At 46.0% G+C, this 22,449-nt stretch overlaps 1 protein-coding gene across 2 annotated transcripts in view; it reads left to right on the top strand.

Moving 5' to 3' along the window:
* Window positions 1-5,313: 5,313 nt before the first annotated feature.
* The window catches only part of LOC140486479 (interferon-induced GTP-binding protein Mx3-like), a 49,988-nt gene continuing 32,852 nt past the window's right edge, over window positions 5,314-22,449 (top strand). For both annotated transcript variants that reach the window (XM_072585699.1, XM_072585698.1), the window contains exons 1-4: window positions 5,314-5,644; window positions 12,750-12,942; window positions 17,752-17,889; window positions 20,585-20,736. In XM_072585699.1, the coding sequence (XP_072441800.1) occupies window positions 12,753-12,942; window positions 17,752-17,889; window positions 20,585-20,736 (480 nt within the window). In that variant the 5' untranslated portion in view covers window positions 5,314-5,644; window positions 12,750-12,752. The remainder of the gene's footprint in view (window positions 5,645-12,749; window positions 12,943-17,751; window positions 17,890-20,584; window positions 20,737-22,449) is intronic.

Raw genomic sequence — 22,449 nt, 5'->3', positions numbered from 1 at the left:
ATATTGCAGATCTGAAACAACCAAATCGCTGATGAAACTCGGCAGTTCTGGCAACATCTGTGGAGGGAAAACAAAGTCAACGTTTCAAGTCTAGTGACTCTTCTTCAGAACTAGAAACTGGGAAAAGTTGGTAATTACGTTGGTGACAGAGATGGGGAGGAAATGGAGTGAGTGAATAGATGGAACCAGAGTGCAGAAGGAGAGGAAAGAAAAAGGATAGACAAGCAAAGGGATTGTGGATAACAAGGTGGGGAGGAAGATAATCTAGATAGGTGATAACAGGGACAATGAGTGGTTGAAAATAGGTTGGCTGTACTGAAAGCAACCTGTTTCATGACAGGAGCTGGCAGTGTTCCATAAAGCAATCAGCCAGACTGCCATCTCCCCAGTGTACAGGAGACCACATATGAGCAGCGAATGTGCAGTAGTGGGTTAGATTGAATGCAACTGAACAGTCTATCTGGGACCTTGGATGGTGAGGAGGGAGAAGGTTAACAGGCAAGTGTTGCATCTCTGCGATTGCGTAGGAAGCTGCCATGGGGATGTGGGCAGGTATTAGGAGTGGAGCAGGAGTGGACCTGGAGGGAATGATCCCTGTGGAATACTGACAAGGGAGGGCAATATGTGTTTGGTGTTGGCATCCTGGAGGAAGTGGCACAAATGGCAGATTATGATCGTATGGTTGGAGAGATTGGTGGGACGGAAACTGAGTACAAGGGGGATCCTACCATTGTTGTGAAAGGGAAGGGGTGAGGACGGAAGCGCAGGAGGTGGGTCAGCCAGGGCTAAGGGCATTGGTACCGGGGAATCCTCAGTTGAGAAAAAAGGTGAACACGTCTTAGGTCTTCCTGTTGAAAATGATACTGTCAGAATAGGTGCAACAGAAACTGAGAAACTGAGAGAATGGAAAGGACTCCTGACAGGAAGCAGGGTGTGAGGATGTATATTCCATTCGACCCTACAGAACTGAGATATGGAGGAATTTTTTCAACCAGCATCTGGTTAATCTGTGAAATATATTGCTGCAAAGAGCTGTAGATTGGTATGGGAACAGGGCAGGATAGTGGATTTGAGAAATGTATCAGCTATAACTGAATGGTGGAATAGACACAATGGTCCAAATGCCTAATTCTGCTTCTATGTCTTATGAAAGGTTGAATTGATTTCCTTGAGAAGTTCAGTGGCAACTTGGTCAAAAGGTTGAAAACAGGTTGGACCTAACCTGGGAGGTTTAAGGCAAATTTCATGGAGGTTGTTGGCATGGCATCTTCCCCCTGTTTGAAAATAAGGATGAGGTAGGATATAAACTGTTCCCATTGTTGGAAAGATTTCAAACTGGAGGACACAGGGGTATGCTGAAACTGGTCATCATAAGGAAAAGTAGTTTTTTTTAATACATGGAATGTGTTTAGGATCTGGAAGTTCACTGCCTTTAGATTGAGATGTAGACAGAGTGAATCATGGTTTTCAAATGGGAATTAGATAACTATCTGAAGAGAAAATGAATTGTTAAGCAATAAGGAAAGGGCAAGAGGGTGGGGAAAGGAAACTTGCTCTTACAGAGGGCTGGCAGTGACATGATGGGCTGAATAGCCTGCTACTGCACTGTGACCATTCCACAGGAATTTCACAGTTTCTACCAATCTTTTATTACCACTTCATCTTCAACCTCACCTCCAACTTCAAGCTCCTCTGTCACCTTGGCCATGATTAATCTTGCTGTACTTACTTGAATATAGAGGTGACTTGGAGGTGCCGGTGTTGGACTGGGATGGACAAAGTTCAAAATCACACAACGCCTGCTCCTTTATCAGGTGGTTGGAACGAAGGGGCAGCACTCTGAAAGTGAGCATTTCCAAATAAACCTGTTGAACTATAACCTGGTGTTGTGTGGTTTTTAACTTTGAATATAGAAGATTAGGGAACAATTTAATCAAACTGCTCAGAAGAACTGAGGGCATTGTTGCAATGTTTGCAGATGACAGAAAGATGGGTAGAGGGACAGGTCATGTTGAGGGAGCAGGGAAACTGCAAAAGGACTTAGGCAGACTAGGAGAGTGGGCAAAGAAGTTGGAATACAATGTGGGAAAGTATGAAGTTATGCACTTTGGTGGGAAGAATAGAGGCGCAGACTATTTTGTAAGTGGGAAAAGGCTTTGGAATGTTGAAGCAGAAAGGGACTTGGGGGTCATAGTTCAGGATTCTTTTAAGGTTAACGTACAAGTTCAGTTAGGAGAAAGTGAGGACTGCTGATGCTGGAGATCAGAGTTGAGAGTGTGGTGCTGGAAAAGCACAGCCGGTCAAGCAGCATCTGAGGATCAGGAGAATCAATGTTTTGGGCATGAACACTTCATCAGGAAGGCAACAAGTTCTGCGCCCGCTATCCAGAATGTTGTCATAACATTTACATTCTGTATAACTCCCGGGTTCCTTGAATGTTCACTCTCCTACAACATGTCCAGGGCTGGCTGGTGAGTGATAAAGAATACACCTCCATAAAGCATGTCTGATGATGCACAATATGCAGACCGATACCAAACAGCGCTACAATTAATCCTATTCAACAGACCATTCAACAGACAGTTGGTCTTCTGAAGAGACCTTGGAGTGCAGGCTCATAGTTCTTTGAAAGTGGAGTCACAAGTAGAAAAGATAGTGAAGAAAATAGTTGGTACACTTGCCTCGATTGGTCAGTGCATTGAGTATAAGAGTTGGGATGTCATAACTGTGCAGGATATTGATCATGCCACTTTTGGAATATTGTGAGCAATTCTGGTCTCCCTCCTATAGGAAGGATGTTGTGAAACTTGAATGGGCTCAGAAAAGATTTACAAGGATATTAGCGATGTTGGAGAGTTTGAGGTATAGGGAGAGGCTAAATAGGCCAGGGCTATTTTCCCTGGAGCATTGGAGACTAAGGGGTGATTTTTGATAGACTTATAAAATCAAGAAGGCTTTCTGGAGATACTGTCCAGTGTGTATCTGGAGTGGCTCATGCAACTGACATAAGTCAGGGAGTCATAGAGATGTAAAGCATGGAAACAGACCCTTCAGTCCAACTTGTCAATGCTGACTAAATATCGTTATTAAATCTAGCCCCATTTGTCAGCCTTTGGCCACATCCCTCCAAATCTTTCCAATTCATATTCCCATCCAGGTGCCTTTTAAATGTTGCAGTTATACCAGCCTCTGGCAGCTCATTCCATACATGCACTATCCCATGAGAAATCGTTGCTTCTTAGATCCCTTTTAAATCTTTCCCCACTCCCAGGAAACCAATGCCCTCTAGTTTTGGATTCCCCTATCTTAGTGAAAAGACCTTGACTATTCACCCTATCTATGGCCTTCTTGATTTTATAAACCTCTCCAAAATCACCCCTCTACCTCCAATGCTCCAGGGAAAATAGCCCTAGCCTATTCAACTTCCCCCTGTACCTCAAATTCTTCAACCTTGCAATATCCTTGTAAATCTTTTCTGAACCCTTTCAGGTTTCACAGCATCCTTCCTATAGGAGGGAGACCAGAATTGCACACAATATTTTAAAAGTGGCCTGACCAATGTCCTGCACAGCCATGTCATGACCTCTCAACTCCTATAGTCAATGCACTGACCAATAGAGGCAAGTGTACCAACTGCCTTCTTCACTACCTTTTCAACTTGCGACCCTACTTTCAAGGAACTATGAACCTGCACTTCAAGGTCTCTTCAGAAGACCAAATGTCCAGTGAATGATCACCCCAGTGGATGCATGTGATGCAATGTACCCCTGTTTGGTATCAGTCTGCATATTGTGCATTATCAGACTGCCTTATGGAGGTGTACTCTTCATTCCTTACCAGCCAGCCCTGGACATGATGTAGGAGTGTGAACATTCGAGGGACTGGGGAGTTGTACAGAATGTAAATGCTGTAATAACTCCCCGGATAGCCAATGCAGAACTTGTTGCCTGTGCTCTTCAATGACATCCCTGATGAAGAGCTTATGCTTGAAACATTGACTCTCCTGCTCCTCGGATGCTGCCTGACCGGCTGTGCTTTTCTAGCACCACACGTTTTGTCTCTGATCTCCAACATCTGCAGTCCTCACATTCTCCAAATTACCCATAGTGTCCAGGGATTTGCAAGCTGGGTGGGCTAGCTATGGGAATTGCAGGTAGAGTAGGTGGATCCGGGTGAGATGCTCTTCAGAGGGTCAGTGTGGACTTGATGGGCCGAATGACCTGCTTCCATGCTGAAGGGATTCAATAAGATTGTGGCTGATATGATTTTAACCTCAATTTTACACTTCTGTATATCCCTGGTCATCTTTCATGCATCAAACGTCCACGGACCACTACCTTAAAGTATTTAAAGATTCTGCATCCACTACATTTTGAGGAAGGGAATTTCAAGACTAACAACTCTCTCAGAGGAAACCATATTTTGATACCTCTATCTTAAATGGATTACCTCATATTTTAAATTAAGACCACTTGTTCTAGATTCCCCCACAAGAGGAAACAGGTTGGGATCCATTCACTGGAGTTTAGAAGAATAAGAGATGATGTCATTGAAACATACAAGATTCCCAAGAGGATGTTTCCTGTCATGGGAGAGTCTCAGACCAGTGGACATAGTCTCAGAATAAAGGGACACCAATTTGAAACTGAGACAAGGGGAAATTTTTTTCTTTGGAACTCCCTGTCACAGACAGCAGTGGTGGAAGAGACCTTGTGTGTATTTAAGGCTGAGACAGATTTATTGTTGTTCAGTTGGGGAAATCAATGATTATGGAGAAGTGGCAGGAAAGTGGATGTGAGGAATGATGAATCAGCCATGATGTTATTAAAGGCACAAAAGGCTTGAGGTGTAGAATGGCTTGCTCATGTTCCTTATGGTCTCATTGTCCTTATCATATCCAACTGGTCAAGACCCCTCAGGACCTTTTTGTTTCAATTTAGTCACCTCTGAATCTTTTATCTCCATAGGATACAAGTCTAGCCTGTTTAGCCTTTATTTAGAGGGCAATCCATCATTTCAGGTATTAGTCAACTTTCTCCAACACAATGACATCCTTCTGTAAACACGGTGATCAGTACCTGGACTGTACACAATACTCCAGATGCAGTCTCACTAATGGTCTGCATTACTGAAGCATAATCTCCCTACTCTTGCATTCAGTTCCCCCTTCAGTAAAACATTACATTCTAAACTTTCCCTGTTCCTCTTCTCTCTGTCTCTCTCTCGCCTTTTAAACAAATCCCTTAGCAGTCCGGTGCTGACAGGAAATGAGTCACGCACGGAACATTCTGTTCAATTTCCGTGAAATTGAAAGTGAAAGTCAGAAAGTCACCTCCAGTCCGAAATCTCTCCTACAAAGTGTTTATCCAGTTCTTTGGGAAACAGGAATAAAAGAGCAAAAAGGCGAAAGGAACTAGTGTGACTGAGATCAGAGCACTTTGCATTTTGCTGTTCTCAACAGAATCAATAAGCGATAGAGCATTTTAGATGGTCCATTTGCTCAGGTACTGGATTAGTGGTGCTGGAAGAGCACAGGAGTTCAGGCAGCATCCAACGAGCAGCAAAATCGACGTTTCGGGCAAAAGCCCTTCATCAGGAATAAAGGCAGTGAGCCTGAAGCGTGGAGAGATTACCATTTGCTCAGGTACGTCTACCATCTTCTATTTTGATTTCCCTCAATCAGTCCTGTGTAACTCTCAAATACGGAGTTAAATAAGTACTTATGTTGCATCTTCCCCTCCCCCTCACTCCTTACTCCCCCCACCCCCGCCTTCCCTCTTGACTCATTTGGTTATTAATGCAAGCAGCAGACATACTGGGAATTAACGACACAGGAAGTGAGAGGCTGTCAGAGGTTTACTTAAACAAGGCAGTTCACATGATTTTCCCTGTACCCTGTGGGGTGGGCCAGGATAGGGGGTGGCCAGTGACAATGGAATGGTATCACCCCCCCACCCCCCCACCCCCAATCCACCCATCCCTGGAGTCACTGAATGACCATGGACCAGAAACCTAGGGGATAAATAAAACCACAGGATACAACAGAATTAACAATGGAATCAGCCCTCTTTGTTGAGTTGATTCCATCAAAAAGGAAATCTCCCCGCTTTCACACTGTTTTAAGATCCATAAATTGTATGGGCGGACATAATCCATCGATTCTGCTCCACCATTCAAAGTTAAAAATGACACAACACCAAGTTGTAGTCCAACAGGTATATGTGGAAGCACTAGCTTTCAGAGCGCTGCTCGTTCATCAAGAAGCTGTGGAATAGGATCATAACACAGAATCAGCTCAGACAATGTATCAAAGGCAAGAGGTGAGAGTCTGTCAGTATGAGGGAGAGTGTGAGGTGTGCTTGTGGGTGTGTGAGTGTGAATGCACATGAGAGAGAGTGTTTGCATGGGTGCATGCTTGGTAATGACTTTGTATTTGCAGAATTATATTTGCAGGTACATTCTATTTTGCTCAAAAAGCGCACAATCTGCAGGCAGTAACTATAGAATCATAGAGATGTGCAGCACGGAAACAGACTCTTCGGGCCAACTGTTCCACGCCGACCAGATATCCCAACCCAATCTAGTCCCATCTGCCAGCACCTGGCCCATACCCCTCCAAACCCTTCCTAATCATACACCCATCCAGATGCCTTTTAAATGTTGCAATTGTACCAGCCTCCACCACTTCTTCTGTCAGCTCATTCCATACACGCACCACCCTCTGCGTGAAAAAGTTGTCCCTTAGGTCTCTTTTATATCTTTCCCCTCCCACCCTAAACCTATGTCCTCTGGTTCTGGACTCCCCCACCCCAGAGAAAAGTCTTTGTCTATTTACCCTATCCATGCTCCTCATGATTTTATAAACCTCTATAAAGTCACCCGTCAGCCTCCGACGCTCCAGGGAAAACAGTCCCAGCCTGTTCAGCCTCTCCCTATAGCTCAACTCCTCTAACCCAGGCAACAACCTTGTAAATCTTTTTACAACATCTTTCCGATATGAAGGAGACCAGAATTGCACACAATATTCCAACAGTGGCCTAACCAATGTCCTGTACAACCGCAGCATGACCTCCCAACTCCTGTACTCAATACTCTAACCAATAAAGGAAAGCATACCAAACGTCTTCTTCATAATCCTATCTACCTGCGACTCCACTTTCAAGGAGATCGGAACCTGCACTCCAAGGTCTCTTTGTTCAGCAACACTCCCTAGGACCTTACCATTAATCCATTTAATATGTTATAAATTCCTACTTTGAAATTCCTACTTGGAGTGCAGGGACATACCTCCTTGAAAGGAGAGTTGCAGTAGACAGGATGGTGAAGAATTCTGGATTAGTGGTGCTGGAAGAGCACAGCAGTTCAGGCAGCATCCAAGTAGCTTCGGATAGTGAAGAAGTCATTTGGTATGCTTTCCTTTATTGGTCAGAGTACTGAGTACAGGAGTTGGGAGGTCATGGTGTGGCTGTACAGGATGTTAGTTCGGCCACTTGGAATATTGGATGCAATTCTGGTCTTCTTCCTATCGGACAGATGTTGTGAAACTTGAAAGGGTTCAGAAAAGATTTACAAGGATGTCACCAGGGTTGGAGGATTTGAGCTACAGGGAGAGGCTGAATAGGCCCAGGCTGTTTTCCTTGGAGCGTCAGAGGTTGAGGGGAGTTCTCATAGAGGTTTATAAAATCCTGAGGGGCATGAATAGGATAAATAGACAGAGTCTTTTCCCTGGGGTGGGGGAGTCCAGAACTAGAGGGCATAGATTTAGGGTGAGAGGGGAAAGATATAAAAGACACCTAAGGGACAACTTTTTCACACACAGGGTGGTACGTGTATGGAATGAGCTGACAGAAGAAGTGGTGGAAGCTGGTACAATTGCAACATTTAAAAGGCATCTGGATGGGTGTATGATTAGGAAGGGTTTGGAGGGGTATGGGCCAGGTGCTGGCAGATGGGACTAAAGCCCTTCATCAGGAATAAAGGCAGGGAGCATCCGGGGTGGAAAGAAGGCTTTTGCCTGAAACTTTGATTTTCTTGCTCATCTGATGCTGCCTGACCTGCTGTGCTTTTCCAACATCACTCTAACCTACTACGGTTGCAGGCAGGGCGTTCCACACCCTTAGTACTGTCTGAGTAAAGAACCTACTTCTGACATCTGTCCTATATCTATCACTCCTCAATTTAAAGGTATGTTCCTTTGTGCTATCAATCACCATCCGAGGAAAAAGGCTCACACTGTCCACCCCAATCTAACCCTTTGATTATCTTGTATGTCTCTATTAAGTCACCTCTCAACTTTCTTCTCTCCAATGAAAACAGCCTCAAGTCCCTCAGCTTTTCCTCATAAGACATTCCCTCCATACCAGGCAACATCCTGGTAAATCACCTCTGCACCCTTTCCAATGCTTTCACATCCTTCCAACATCCCATTGTCATCCCTACTAACGCTGAACTATGTTAGCTTCTTCTGATTGACACATGAGAACCATCAAATCCTCTGTACTGCAGGTTTCTCTATCAAAGTAATATTCAGCTCCTTCTGTCAAAGTGTATTGCCTCACATTTTCTCTCATTGTATTCCCTCTGCCGAGACTTCACCTGCTAAACTTGCCTACACCCCTCGAATTCTCGTTTCTAGGAAAGGGCGGAACTTCTCATTTCAGTTTACTTAAGAGTGTCACCTGCAGGGTTTCTGATGGATAGCTTCAGGCCTGAAGTCCACACGGGTTCAGGAGAGGTTTGGTTCATTCTTAACTATGGTTCGCTTAGAGACGGGAAATCCAAGGTCACGTAACCATTTCTGGATTTGAACGCCCCTTGGAAAAGAAAGTTAAAATCCTGCAGAAGTAGATCTGGCCAAAGAAAGCATCTGTAAAACCCCAGCTACAGGAGTTCACTATATGGAAAGGACCCTGCAATCATTAGGTAGCCTGGCTAATGTATGATTTCTCAAACTAATCTTGCTGTTGACTGGCTTGCCACGTTAATAATATTACACCCCTTCCAAAGGCAAAGGAGATCTGCCAACATCTTCTCAGGCAAACTGGGATGGTCAATGATTGCCAGCATCGATGGTAAGCCTCACATCCTGAGAACAAGACTTAAAATACTGCGATGCCTCTATGCTCAAATAGCCAGCTGAATAAGCAGCGACAACTCAAATCAAGATTTGGAGGTGCCGGTGTTGGACAGGGGTGGTCGAAGAGTGTGGTGTTGGAAAAGTCAGCCGGTCAGGAAGCATCCGAGGAACAGGAGAGTTGACGTTTCGAGCATAAAGCTCATCATCAGGAATTTATGCTCGAAACGTCGATTCTCCTGCGCCCCGGATGCTGCCTGACCTGCTGTTCTTTTCCATCACCACACGTTTCAACTCTGATCTCCAGCATCTGCAGTTTCCACGGCACGGTGGCTCAGTGGTTAACACTGCTGCTTCACAGCACCAGCGTCTCAGGTCCGATTCCAGCCTTGGATGACTGTCTGTGTGGAGTTTGCACATTCTCCCCGTGTCTGTGTGGGTTTCCTCCGGGTGCTCCGGTTTCCTCCCACAGTCCAAAGATTAGATTAGATTAGATTAGATTACTTACAGTGTGGAAACAGGCCCTTCGGCCCAACAAGTCCACACCGCCCCGCCGAAGCGCGGCCCACCCATACCCCTACATCTACCCCTTACCTAACACTACGGGCAATTTAGCATGGCCAATTCACCTGACCTGCACATCTTTGGACTGTGGGAGGAAACCGGAGCACCCGGAGGAAACCCACGCAGACACGGGGAGAATGTGCAAACTCCACACAGTCAGTTGCCTGAGGCGGGAATTGAACCCAGGTCTCTGGCGCTGTGAGGCAGCAGTGCTAACCACTGTGCCACCGTGCCGCCCCACGGTGGCACAAAGATGTGCAGATCAGGTGAATTGGGTGTGCTAAATTGCCTGCAGTGTTAGCTGCATTAGTCAGAGGGAAATGGGTCTGGGTGAGTTACTCTTCGGAGGGTCAGTGTGGACTGGTTGAGCCGAAGGGCCTGTTTCCACACTGAAGGGAATCTAATCTAATCTTTATCCTTAGGGTGGACAAGGTTAAAAATCATACAGCACCAGGTTCTCATCCAACAGCTTTATTTGGAAGTACTAGCTGATGAAGGAGCAGCGCTCTGGAAGCTAGTACTTCCAAAGTAAACCCATTGGACTATAACCTGGTGTTGTGTGATTTTTAACTCAAATCGAACACACATGTGCCTGTGGAAAAACATTCAGCAAAGTACTCCACCCATTCAGAGGTGGAGGACAGCGAAAAAAAAACTATTAGGTGGGATAGGAAAGCTTGAAATAATGCGGTAAGTAAATTGGACCCTTCTAACCTCACAATATCTGCTCTGAGCAAAGGTTTATTGCCAATTTGTTCTTCATCCATTTGGAGTTATGTCCCCAGAGTGGGCTACACCCCCATCTAGTGGTTATGATGGGGATTGCCAAATATTTCAGTCCAGATTCTCTCAACTACTTTCAGTGACCCAGGAGAGTCAGGTGGGCAATCCTAAAGGCACCCTTCGTTCTCGCATTGCTTCTGAGGTTTTATGCCGAAAATGAGAGGATATATATGTCCATCCAAATATGAGTAAACACAGTCGGAGGAGTGGGATGGTTGCTCAGCAGTTGGCACTGCTGCCTCACAGCATCAGGGAAATGGGTTCAATTCACGGGCTTCTGTCTGTGTAGAGGCTACATATTCTCCCCATGCCTGCATGGGTTGCCTCCGGGTGCTCTGGTTTCCTCCCACAGAACAAAGATGTGTTGGTTAGGTGGAATGTCCATGATAAGTTGTCCAGGGCTGTGTAGGTTAGGTGGATTAGCCATGGTGCATGCAGGGTTACGGGGATGGGATGGAATGGGATGGGTGTGGGTGGGACACTATTTGAGGCTGAATGGCCTGTTTCCACACAGTAGGGATCCTGTGAACGACTCTGTTTTATACAGCATCTTTCTAGGCCTCAGACTATCACAAAGCTCTGTGCAGCCAATCGTTTCAAACTCATGTAAGAGAAAAGACCAGCCTATTTTGATGGCCCATAGTTGCCCACAATAAGGTGGCTTGCCTTCTTGAACCATTGTTCTAAATTTCTAGCTAGCTGTTTGACACAATTGAGTGCCTTATAGTGTTGTGAGGCCATTACAGAAGGCAGGTGCTGGTGCTGTGGATTGAGAGTTGGATGTATCAAGCCTGACCAGAAACCCTATGGCAGATTTCCCATCCGAAAGGAAAATTAGAGATGGGTTTTAAGAGCAGTCATTCTTTTGGTTTAAGGTCACAGTAGTTGAGATTAGCTCAAATCCAGACTTGTTCAGTCAACTGAATTATATCCTTCAGCTCTCAAACTCATTAGTTCCAACGGCTGTATTACTTGTCCAGCAACACAACCACTTAGCTATCGTAGTCTGAACATTGCTGTTGTAATTCAGGGAATAGAGCAGTCACATCTGTGGATCAACTGAGAGATAGAGCTAACGCTGAAGAGCAAACAGATGACCAGATATTTTCAGACATATTTCCCAATATTTGCAGTCTGACAAGACCAGGGGGGCTTGGATTACCCCACATGGCCTTGTGTCTCCCCATTGGCCATCGTTACTTTAAATTTGGAACGGTTTTCTCACAACATGTTAAACTGAGGCAGCATCCACCTTCAAGATAATGTGAAAGATCCCACATCACTAATTTGAAGGATATGAGGTTCTTTCACCCAAAGTTATTGCCTTGGATTTAGTTTTAATTTTTAACTTAGAGAGAGGACTTCAGAATTGCTTCTGCAGCCAACAAAAATGGTCACTGAGGTAAAATAGGAAACCTGACATCCAACCTGTGCACAGTAAGATTCCACAAACAGCAACTACAGAAGAGACCAGATGAGCTGACTTTCGGGTTAGTCGAGGGTTAAGAATAGCCAGGGATTAAGCCCAACTTCTTCTTTAACCAGTGACATGGGATCTCAATGGGGATAACACCGCGCTTTGATATCTCTTTCTGACTGACAGACCCTCTGACAGTGCAGCACACCCTCAGCACTGCAGTCCGAGTGTCCACCTAGATTTTGTGCTCAGGTTTTGATTGAAGGGATGGGGGAGGGGTGGGGACTAGGTCACTGTGGGCCCATAACTGTCTGATTCAGACCTGAGAGCACTACCTTCTGAACCACCATGTGAAGAAGTGGAAACAAAAACAGAAGTTGCTGGAAAAGCTCTGGCAGGTCTGGCTGCATCTGTGCAGAGATATTACTAAGTTAACATTTCGGTTCCAGTGACCCTTCCTCAGAACTAATGGTAGCTTGGAAAATCAGTTTCTTTGATTTCTCTCGTCACAGACGCTGCCAGACCTTTTTTCAGCAACTTATGTTTTTATTGGTTTTTATTTAGTATAAAGAAGTGGAACTATGCACCTGATAAACACCTAAGTTAAAACAATGACTGCCGATGCTGGAAACCAGAGTCTACATTAGAGTGGTGCCGGAAAAGCACAGCAGGTGAGGCAGCATCCGAGGAGCAGGAAAAATCGACGTTTCAGGCAAAAGCCCTTCATCAGAAGTAGAGGCTCTATTCCCGATGAAGAGCTTTTGCCCGAAACGTCGATTTTCCTGCTCCTCGGATGCCGCCTAACGTGCTGTGCTTTTCCGGCACCACTCTAATCTAGACACATGATAAACACCTTCCAACCGCTCGAAGACGACAAATTGTGGAATCTTGATTGAACTGTTCTGTTTTCAGGAAATGGCCAACCTGTTATACGCGGAGTATGAAGAGAAAGTTCGTCCTTACATTGATCTAATTGATTCCCTGAGGAAACTGGGCTTGAATAAGGACTTACCATTACCCACCATCGTGGTAATTGGAGACCAGAGCTCAGGGAAAAGCTCAGTGCTGGAGATGCTGTCTGAGGTGGCCCTTCCCCGGGGAACTGGTATGAAATGTGTTGTGATTATTCTCTGTGCCTTTGATTTTACCCCCCACGGAATTAGCCAGTTGTATTCAAGTATGAAGTGTGCTCATTAAAATTCCATTCTCCCTGCTCCGTTAGTGGAGACACTTTCCCAATGATTGGAAGCATTTATTTAACTTAGTAGAGTTGGAGACAGGAGGTCTTGTGGTGCAGTGAGTAGTGTCCCTGTCTCTAAGCTAGAAGCTCCAAGTTCATGTCCAACCCCATGTGTTGATGGCCAAAGAGGGTATGTTCATATTGCTGCTGATCCAGGTTGATTGTCAACTTGTGAGTGTTTCCAAAATACGGGAGCAGGAGCTAAGAGTGGGAGAGATGTCAACTATGAGAAAATTGGAACGTTTACCACCGCAATCCATAGATCAAGCCTAGACATGCATGCAGGACCCCTTGTTCACTCAGTTCACTGGGGTGAATCAGATTAGTGCCACAGTGTGAGGGTTGAATGGTGGATTTGGGACCATGGTAGGGGTTGTGGCAATGTGAGTGTCACCTTCTGCTGTAGAACTCAAGGAAATGTGTTGGAGAGTGAGGCAGCACATTTCTGCAGAGCTACAGACCATGTTGGACCCTGTAATTTTGACTGAAGAGTGGGGGGGAGTTCATGGGAGACTGTCAACACATTTGGGGAAAGTTACCACAGCAGAGCGAGGAGCCTGTCTGGGGAATGCTCCCAGCCAGGGTTCCAGTGTATAAATTGAATCTCATCTGGTCCACAAGATCGAAAGCAAGTGCCATTTGCGACACAAGTTTTACAAAGTGCTGCGAGTTGGGGAAGAGGGTAGAAGGGAAACATCAGAGGGTTCAGTTGGAGGGAATGCTTCTGAGAAGGCCATTAAAGTCAGGAATCGAGGGAAACTCAATGTTATCTAGGACATAGCAGCCTGCTTATTGGCTTAATATCCACCACTGTCAACTTTCACTCCCATCATCAAACTATCATCTCCAAGACCAAATACAACCTCATCATCTCTGGGGATCTCCCATCCACAGCCTCCAACCTCATAGACCCCAATCCCACACCACCCGGTTCCACCTTTTCCCCAAATCCACAAACCCAAGTACCCCAGTTGACAGATTGTCTCCACCTGCTCCTGCCCCACTGAACATATCTCCACTTATCCCGACTCTGTCCTGTCCCCCTTGGTCCAGGAACTTCCTACATACATTTGAGACACCACCAGCTGCCTCACTACCTCTCCCATGACTTACAGTTCCCTGAACCCCCAACATCTTAACTTCACCAAGGACATCCAGTCCCTGTACACCTGCATCCCCCATAAGGAGGACCTAAAAGCTCTTTGTTTCTTCCTCTCCTGCCAACCCACCCAGTCCCTCTCCACCACACTCTCATCCGATTGGCAGAACTGGCTCTTACCCTCAACAACTTCTCCTTTCAATCCTCCCACTTCCTTCAAACCAGAGGGGGTGCCTATGGATACCTGCATGGGTCCCAGCTATGCCTGCCTTTCCATAGGATATATGGAACAGTCCTTTTTCAACAGCTACAGCGGCACCATCCTCCACCTTTTTCTCCGCTACATCAATGACTGTATTGGTGCTGCCTCATGCTCCCACGAGGTGCTTGAACAGTTCATCCATCACACCAACACCTTCCATCCTGACCTCAACTTCACCTGGACCATCTCTGATACCTCCCTTTCCTTCTTGGACCTCTCTGTCTCCATCTCTGGTGACTGATAACACACCGATATCTACTACAAACCCACTGATTCCCACAGCTACCTTGACTACGCCTCCTCCTGTAAAATCGCGATCCCCTATTCCCAATTCCTTCGCCTCCAATGCCTCTGCTCTCAGGATGAGCAATTCCATTCCAGGACATCCCAGATGTCTGCCTACTTCAAGGACCGTACTTTTCCCTCCCCAGTGACCAACAGTGCCCTCAATCACGTCTTCTCCATTTCCCACACTTCGGCCCTTGTACACACCCCCGACTCCAACAAGGGGGTAGAATCCCCCCGGTCCTCACATTCCACCCACTAATCTCCAAATCCAGAGCATCATCCTCTGCCACTTTTGCCACTCTCAGCCAGACTTCACCACCAAACATATATTTCCCTCCCCACCCTGAGCTGTATTCTGCAGGGACAGTTCCCTCTGTGACTCCCTTCCCATCCCACCGACACCTGACAGCTTCTTTTGCTGCTGCATGAGGTGCAAAGCCTGTGTCCACACCTCCACCCTCACATCCGTCCAAGGATCAGTTCAAATCCGGCAGAGATTTACTTGCACATCTTCCAACCTCATCTATTGCATCTGGTGCTCTCGATGTCATCTCCTCTACATTGGAGACACCAAATACAAATTCATGGAATGGTTCATGGGGTAGATGTGGGGTGGGTCTGGGTGGGTTGCTGTTCGGAGAGTTGGTGTGGACTTGTTGGGCCAAAGGGCCTGTTTCCACACTGTAAGTAATCTAATCTAATCTCTGGTCCATACGCATTAAACAACCCCACCTTGCTGTGTCCATCCACTTCAAGTCCCCCTCCCCTGGGGACATCTCCATTCTGGACCTCCTCCATCGCCTATACAAGGCCACCCACAAACTGGAGGAGGAACACCTCATCTTCCACCTCAGGAACCTACAACCACAATGCATGAATACTGAATTCACCAGTTTTCAAATCTCCCTTCCCCCACCCCATCCCAGATCCGACCTTCTGACTTGGCTCCGCCCTCTTGACCTGACCTACTTGTCCATCTTCCTTCCCACCTATTTGCTCCACACTTTCCACTGGCCTGTCACATCACCTGCTATCTTCGCCCACCTATCTCCTACCTTTCCCCTAGCTCCACCTTCCTTCCCCCCATTTATCTTTCAGTCCCCTTTCCCCCCCTCCCCAGTCCTGAAGAAGAGTCCTGCCAATAATGTAGACTGTCCTGCTCCTCAGATGTTGCTGCCCTGCTGTGCTTTTCCAGCGCCATGCTTTATCAACCCCTTTTACCATTGACCCACAGTAGCAGCAGTGTGTACCATCCACTACAGTAACTTACTAAAGCTCCTTTGACAGCAAATTCCAAACCGACCTTTACCACAGTAATCACATGTGAACCCCATCACCTCCTAGTTCCCCTGTAATCCACACACCATCCTGACTCGGAAGTGTATCGCCATTCCGTCATTATCATTGAGTCATACCCTGGAGCTTTCCTCCTAGGAACATTGAGGATGTCCTTCCACCCAGCAGCTGCAGCAGTTCAATAAGGCAGACTCACCAGCTTCTCAAGTGCAATTAGGGTTGGCCAATCAATGTTGACCAAGCCAGCCGTATAAATAACTGACATTATTCACCTTTCCATCGGAACAGAATCAGGGGAGGAGTCTAGGAAGCTCACTGGGATTACTGCACTGAGGTGGAGTGAGGCATTTCGAAGAATAAATGAAGATATTAACGTCAATTTTCTGAGACGTGGGGAAGCAGTGTGGCTTGGAATAGACAGAAATGAAGGTGTAGTTGAGGATATAGTTTGTGGCACTCTGATTGAATATTGTTTGGGGAAGCAAAGAGGTAGACACATCAGAAAGTGGAAACGGTAATGTCGCTGTTCGATTTCTACCACTACGCAATTGACCTTTGTTTCCCACTTAGGATAAAATTCACACCTGGGCGGCACGGTGGCACAGTGGTTAGCACTGCTGCCTCACAGCGCCAGAGACCCGGGTTCAATTCCCGCCTCAGGTGACTCTGTGTGGAGTTTGCATGTTCTCCCCGTAGTGTTAGGTGAAGTGGTAAATGTAGGGGAATGGGTCTGGGTTCAGCGAGTTGGGGTGGACATGTGGGGCCAAAGGGCCTGTTTCCACACTGTAAGTAATCTAATCTAATAATAAAAGACGATTATATCAAATAATGAATCCTTAGTGGGCGGCACGGTGGCATAGTGGTTAGCACTGCTGCCTCACAGCGCCAGAGACCCGGGTTCAATTCCCGCCTCAGGCGACTGACTGTGTGGAGTTTGCACATTCTCCCCGTGTCTGCGTGGGTTTCCTCCGGGTGCTCCGGTTTCCTCCCACACTCCAAAGATGTGCAGGTTAGGTGAATTGGCCATGCTAAATTGCCGGTAGTGTTAGGTAAGGGGTAGATGTAGATGTAGAGGTATGGGTGGGTTACGCTTCGGCGGGGCGGTGTGGACTGGTTGGGCCGAAGGGCCTGTTTCCACACTGTAAGTAATCTAATCTAATCTAATCAACTTCACGCGATGTGAACACAAACAACAGACTCTCTGCCATCTACCCCATGCAAATTTCAATTATCTTCAACCGTGATTGGATAGGAGGTTTGATGGGCAGCCAATCTACTATGGCCTCCACTGCATCCCAATGGAAGCGAAGGTTTAGTCCCCATATGCTTTTGTCCAGGTTGTTGTGCACGATTTCTGTATTCAGCACCAATTCCCTGGCACCCCAACGCAATGTTTCATATGTAGGTCTTGATACTGAGTAATGACGGGCTGTTTGATATTCTGGTGGAGTATAGTGATGGGGGTGACTGAAAGGCATCGTGCTGGTGACCTTCCTCAACAGAAACATGTAGTCGCAGTCATATGGCACCCTAGGTGCTGAGGCCTACGTTAGATTTCCAGGGCGCAATTTGCTGATGCAATGCCAATCTGAGATTCAAACCATTGACGTCTTGCGGTCTGTGGCCTCTGCATCGTCCCTGCTTTTGCACTGCTCCCAGTGGCCCAGTGTACAGTCATGTTGGAGAAATTAACTGAGTGGATGAATCCCGTTGTAATGTTTTATGTCAGGTATCGTGACCAGGTGCCCGCTGGAGTTGAAAATGAAGAATGGGACAATGGCATCACAATGGAAAGGACAATTAACTTATGGAGATGTGAGTCTAACACTGAACACCCCACAAGATGTTGAAGAAGAGATTAAGAAAGGTACAAAGTGTATAAGAGTAATTCACATTTTTAATTCATTTGAACAGATGAAATACACGAGAGAGAAAGCATTCTGCATTGTGTTGTGGAGGGGAGGTCGGAAATAGATAATGCAGTGAGTTACACACCTAAGTGACATGAACTCAAATATAACCTTCTGGTCTATTGGAGGTTCTGTTGCAAGAGTTCAATGTGATATTCTTGTGAGTAACCTCAGTTGAGTGCTTTCATGAGAATCAGAAGAAAACCACTCCAAATTCTGACATGGATTGGTTTCACATTGTATTCCATTGTTGTTCTTTAAGTACTGTGCTTGGAGGAACATAATAAGAATGTATCTTTCCAGCACCTTCATCCAAGATTTCCTCGAGTCTGTCTTTAAAGCCAATGCACTGGGAGATCTTGCACTGCAGCGTACAGGACAACCATTTATTCCTTTCAACAAACATCAACTAGCACCTTTAACATGGTTCAACATTTTTGTTAGATTACTTACAGTGTGGAAACAGGCCCTTCGGCCCAACAAGTCCATACCGACCCTCCAAAGAGCAACCCACCCAGATCTATTCCCCTACCTTTACCCCTTTACCAAACATGGCCAATTCACCTAACCTGCACATTTTTGGACTGTGGGAGGAAACCGGGCACCCAGAGGAAACCCACGCAGACACAGGGAGAACGTGCAAACTCCACACAGTCAGTTGCCTGAGGCGGGAATTGAACCCGGGTCTCTGACACTGTGAGGCAGCAGTGCTAACTCTTGAGGTATTTTGCAGTATTCTGAGCTACATAAAGAGCTGATCGAAACCTAAGTTGAGGAGGTAGACTCAAAGACCAACTTCTAGGAGAAGATTGATACAGAGAGCATGGAGAGGCTCTGAAACAGAACTCCAAAGCTCAGGGCCCAAGCAGCTATAGGTACCACCAAAAAGCAGAATGCTTAAGGAGCTAGAATCTGAGGACAGTGGGTATTCCAAAAGGTTTAGACAGAAAGACATGTAGAGAGATATCTGGTTTCTTGAAAAATCATGCCATCAAAAAAAAATCATGTTTTGAAACAAAGCTATAGACAATCACTAAAATAAAAGCAGAGTAAAATAATGCAAAGATTGTACAATTATGAACATTTCAGCAAGTGAATAAATACTATCTGTTGCAGTATGCAGGATTCAAGGGAAACTTATAAATAAACATGCAAGGTTTACTGCATTCTGTATTTTGTATTTATATTCTGTGTAAAGCTGAAACAAGTAACAGAAATAGACAGTGGTGAGGCCGTGAAAAGATTTGATCGCCTCAATTAAAACTTGAACATTGTAATGTTGCCCAACCAAGAGCTCATGTATTTTGGTGAGAGCAGGGCTATCGGGTAAATGGTGCAATAGTCATTGAAGTCGATGGTACCGTGGTTGTGGGTATGTTCAGTGAGCTGAGAGGTTGATTTAGTCCCCTGTCTCAGCAGCATATTCAGTGCTTTGGATCCTCCTCTGAAGTGCTGCTGTACTGTGTCTACTGGAATTTATTTGGTTCCATTCCTGCTGCTTCCAGTTGCCAGTTCTGGTAGTTCGTTGTAGTGGCCGATGTATTGAGTCTAGTTGTGGTTTCTTTGCCGAGCTGGGAATTTGTGTTGCAGACGTTTCGTCCCCTGTCTAGGTGACATCCTCAGTGCTTGGGAGCCTCCTGTGAAGCGCTTCTGTGATTTTTCCTCCAGCATTTGTAGTGGTTTGAATCTGCCGCTTCCGGTTGTCAGTTCCAGCTAAGGGAAAGACAACGGAATGAGGACATGCCGCAACCCAAAGGACTAGCCACACTACCATACATCAAGAGCATTTCCGAACTGACAGCCAGACTACTGCGACCACTAGGACTCATAACAGCACACAAACCAACAGCCACTCTCAGACAACAACTGACCAGAACGAAGGACCCGATACCCAGCATGAGCAAAACCAATGTAGTGTACAAAATCCCATGCAAGGACTGCACAAAACACTACATAGGACAAACAGGAAGACAGCTAACGATCCACATCCATGAACACCAACTAGCCACGAAACGACACGACCAGTTATCCTTAGTAGCCACACACGCGGACGACAAGCAACATGAATTCGACTGGGACAACACTACTATTATAGGATAAGCCAAACAGAGAACAGCCAGGGCATTCCTAGAGGCATGGCACCCATCCACAGATTCAAACAATAAGTACATCGACCTGGACCCAATATACCGGCCACTGCAACGGACAGCTGGAACTGACAACCGGAAGCGGCAGATTCAAACCACTATAAATGCCAGAGGAAGGATCACAGAAGCGCTTCACAGGAGGCTCCCAAGCACCGAGGATGTCACCTAGACAGGGGACGAAACGTCTGCAACACAAATTCCCAGCTCGGAGAACAGAACCACAACAACGAGCACCCGAGCTACAAATCTTCTCACAAACTTTGTATTGAGTCTAGGTCTATGTGTCTACTGAGAGAGAGTCTATAGTAAAGGAAAAGGCCAATTGGCCCATTAGCACAGCACGGAAATCCGAGATCCAATGGCCATTGTATCTTCAGTCAGTGGTGGCCCTGAGTTCAGTGTTTCCACCAGGATGTCATACAATCTCATATGTGTATACAACATAGGGATGATACCATCTCATATTGCAGTTCTATCCTAAATATACATTTTTATTTTGATGCAGCCCAGAAACACTTAGCTGGAAAAACTGGGATAAGTTCAGAACTGATCAGCCTCCAAGTGGAATCACCTTGTGCTCCAAACCTGACCTTAATCGACCTGCCTGGAATCATCAGGGTCCCTATTGGGAACCAGCCTCAGGACATTGGAAACATGGTAACCTTGCCTCCTGATAACATGTGCTACAGAAGGATAAATTCTTCACAATTGTGCTTTAGCTTATCACTCTGTAGTCTCACCATAACCTTAATTCCAGTTAGGTATTTGATTTCAGAAGCTCCTTCAGACACTGGCCCTGTACGTGGAGCTAGAGTACAATTGTGCACCTTACGCCTTTGCTTTCCAGAATCAAGAATAGCACACTTGGACTGTCTCAGATGGACAACTCAGCCACTTCAAGAACCTCACAGCTGCCCATCCAATTGACACTGGAAATACTCCTGAGCTTCCAACCGCCTATTTCTCAAGCCAATGATGTCATTGGCAAACCCGGTTTCTTACTGCTGTCTCCAAATATGTGTCCCCTGCTTCCCTTCCCCTTTCCCCCGTTACATCGATAGCAAAGGTTGCTCACTTTATTTTTCAGAAATTGAACTTGAGACCCAATTGTCTTCAGATTGTTAATTCGGTCTTAATTTCCTCATGAAGTTTTGATTCTCGTAGATTTTTCATTTTCATCTTTCTGTACTTCGTTACCGCATTCATCAAGCTATCTTTGTGCCACCTACTCACTCATAGAACATAGAACATAGAAAAATACAGCGGAGTACAGGCCCTTTGGCCCTCGATGTTGCGCCGATCCAAGCCCACCTAACCTACTAACCCACTATCCTCCATATGTCTATCCAATGCCTGTTTAAATGCCCATAAAGAGGGAGAGTCCACCACTGCTACTGGCAGGGCATTCCATGAACTCACGACTCGCTGAGTAAAGAATCTACCCCTAACATCTGTCCTATACCTACCCCCCCTTAATTTAAAGCTATGCCCCCTCGCAATAGCTGACTCCATACGTGGAAAAAGATTCTCATGGTCAACCCTATCTAAACCCCTAATCATCTTGTACACCTCTATCAAGTCACCCCTAAACCTTCTTTTCTCCAATGAAAACAACCCCAAGTGCCTCAGCCTTTCCTCATACGATCTTCCTACCATAGCAGGCAACATCCTGGTAAACCTCCTCTGCACCCGTTCCAGTGCCTCCACATCCTTCCTATAGCATGGCGACCAAAACTGCACATAATATTCCAGATGCGGCCGCACCAGAGTCTTATACAACTGCAACATGACCTCAGGACTCCGGAATTCAATTCCTCGACCAATAAAAGCCAGTATGCCATATGCCTTCTTCACAGCACTATTTACCTGGGTGGCAACTTTTAGAGATCTGTGTACATGGACACCAAGATCCCTCTGCTCATCCACACTACCAAGTATCAGACCATTAGCCCAGTACCCCATCTTCTTGTTACTCTTACCAAAGTGAATCACTTCACACTTACCTACATTGAACTCTATTGGCCACCTTTCTGCCCAGCTCTGCAGCTTATCTATATTCCGCTGTAACCTGCCACATCCTTCCTCACTGTCAACAACTCCACCGACTTTCGTATCATCCGCAAACTTGCTCACCCAACCTTCTAGCCCCTCCTCCAGGTCATTTATAAAAATGACAAACAGCAATGGTCCCAAAACAGATCCTTGCGGAACACCGCTAGTAACTGCACTCCAAGATGAACCTTTACCATCAACTACTACCCTCTGTCTTCTTCCAGCCAGCCAATTCCTAATCCAAACCTCCAACTCACCCTCAAAGCCATACCTCCGTATTTTTTTCAGTAGCCTACCATGGGGAACCTTATCAAACGC

Source organism: Chiloscyllium punctatum, chromosome 15 (assembly GCF_047496795.1).
Source record: "Chiloscyllium punctatum isolate Juve2018m chromosome 15, sChiPun1.3, whole genome shotgun sequence".
Lineage (NCBI taxonomy): Eukaryota > Metazoa > Chordata > Chondrichthyes > Orectolobiformes > Hemiscylliidae > Chiloscyllium > Chiloscyllium punctatum.
The sequence above is the reverse complement of the archived record's forward strand: the minus strand, read 5'-3'. Positions and strand labels throughout refer to the sequence as shown.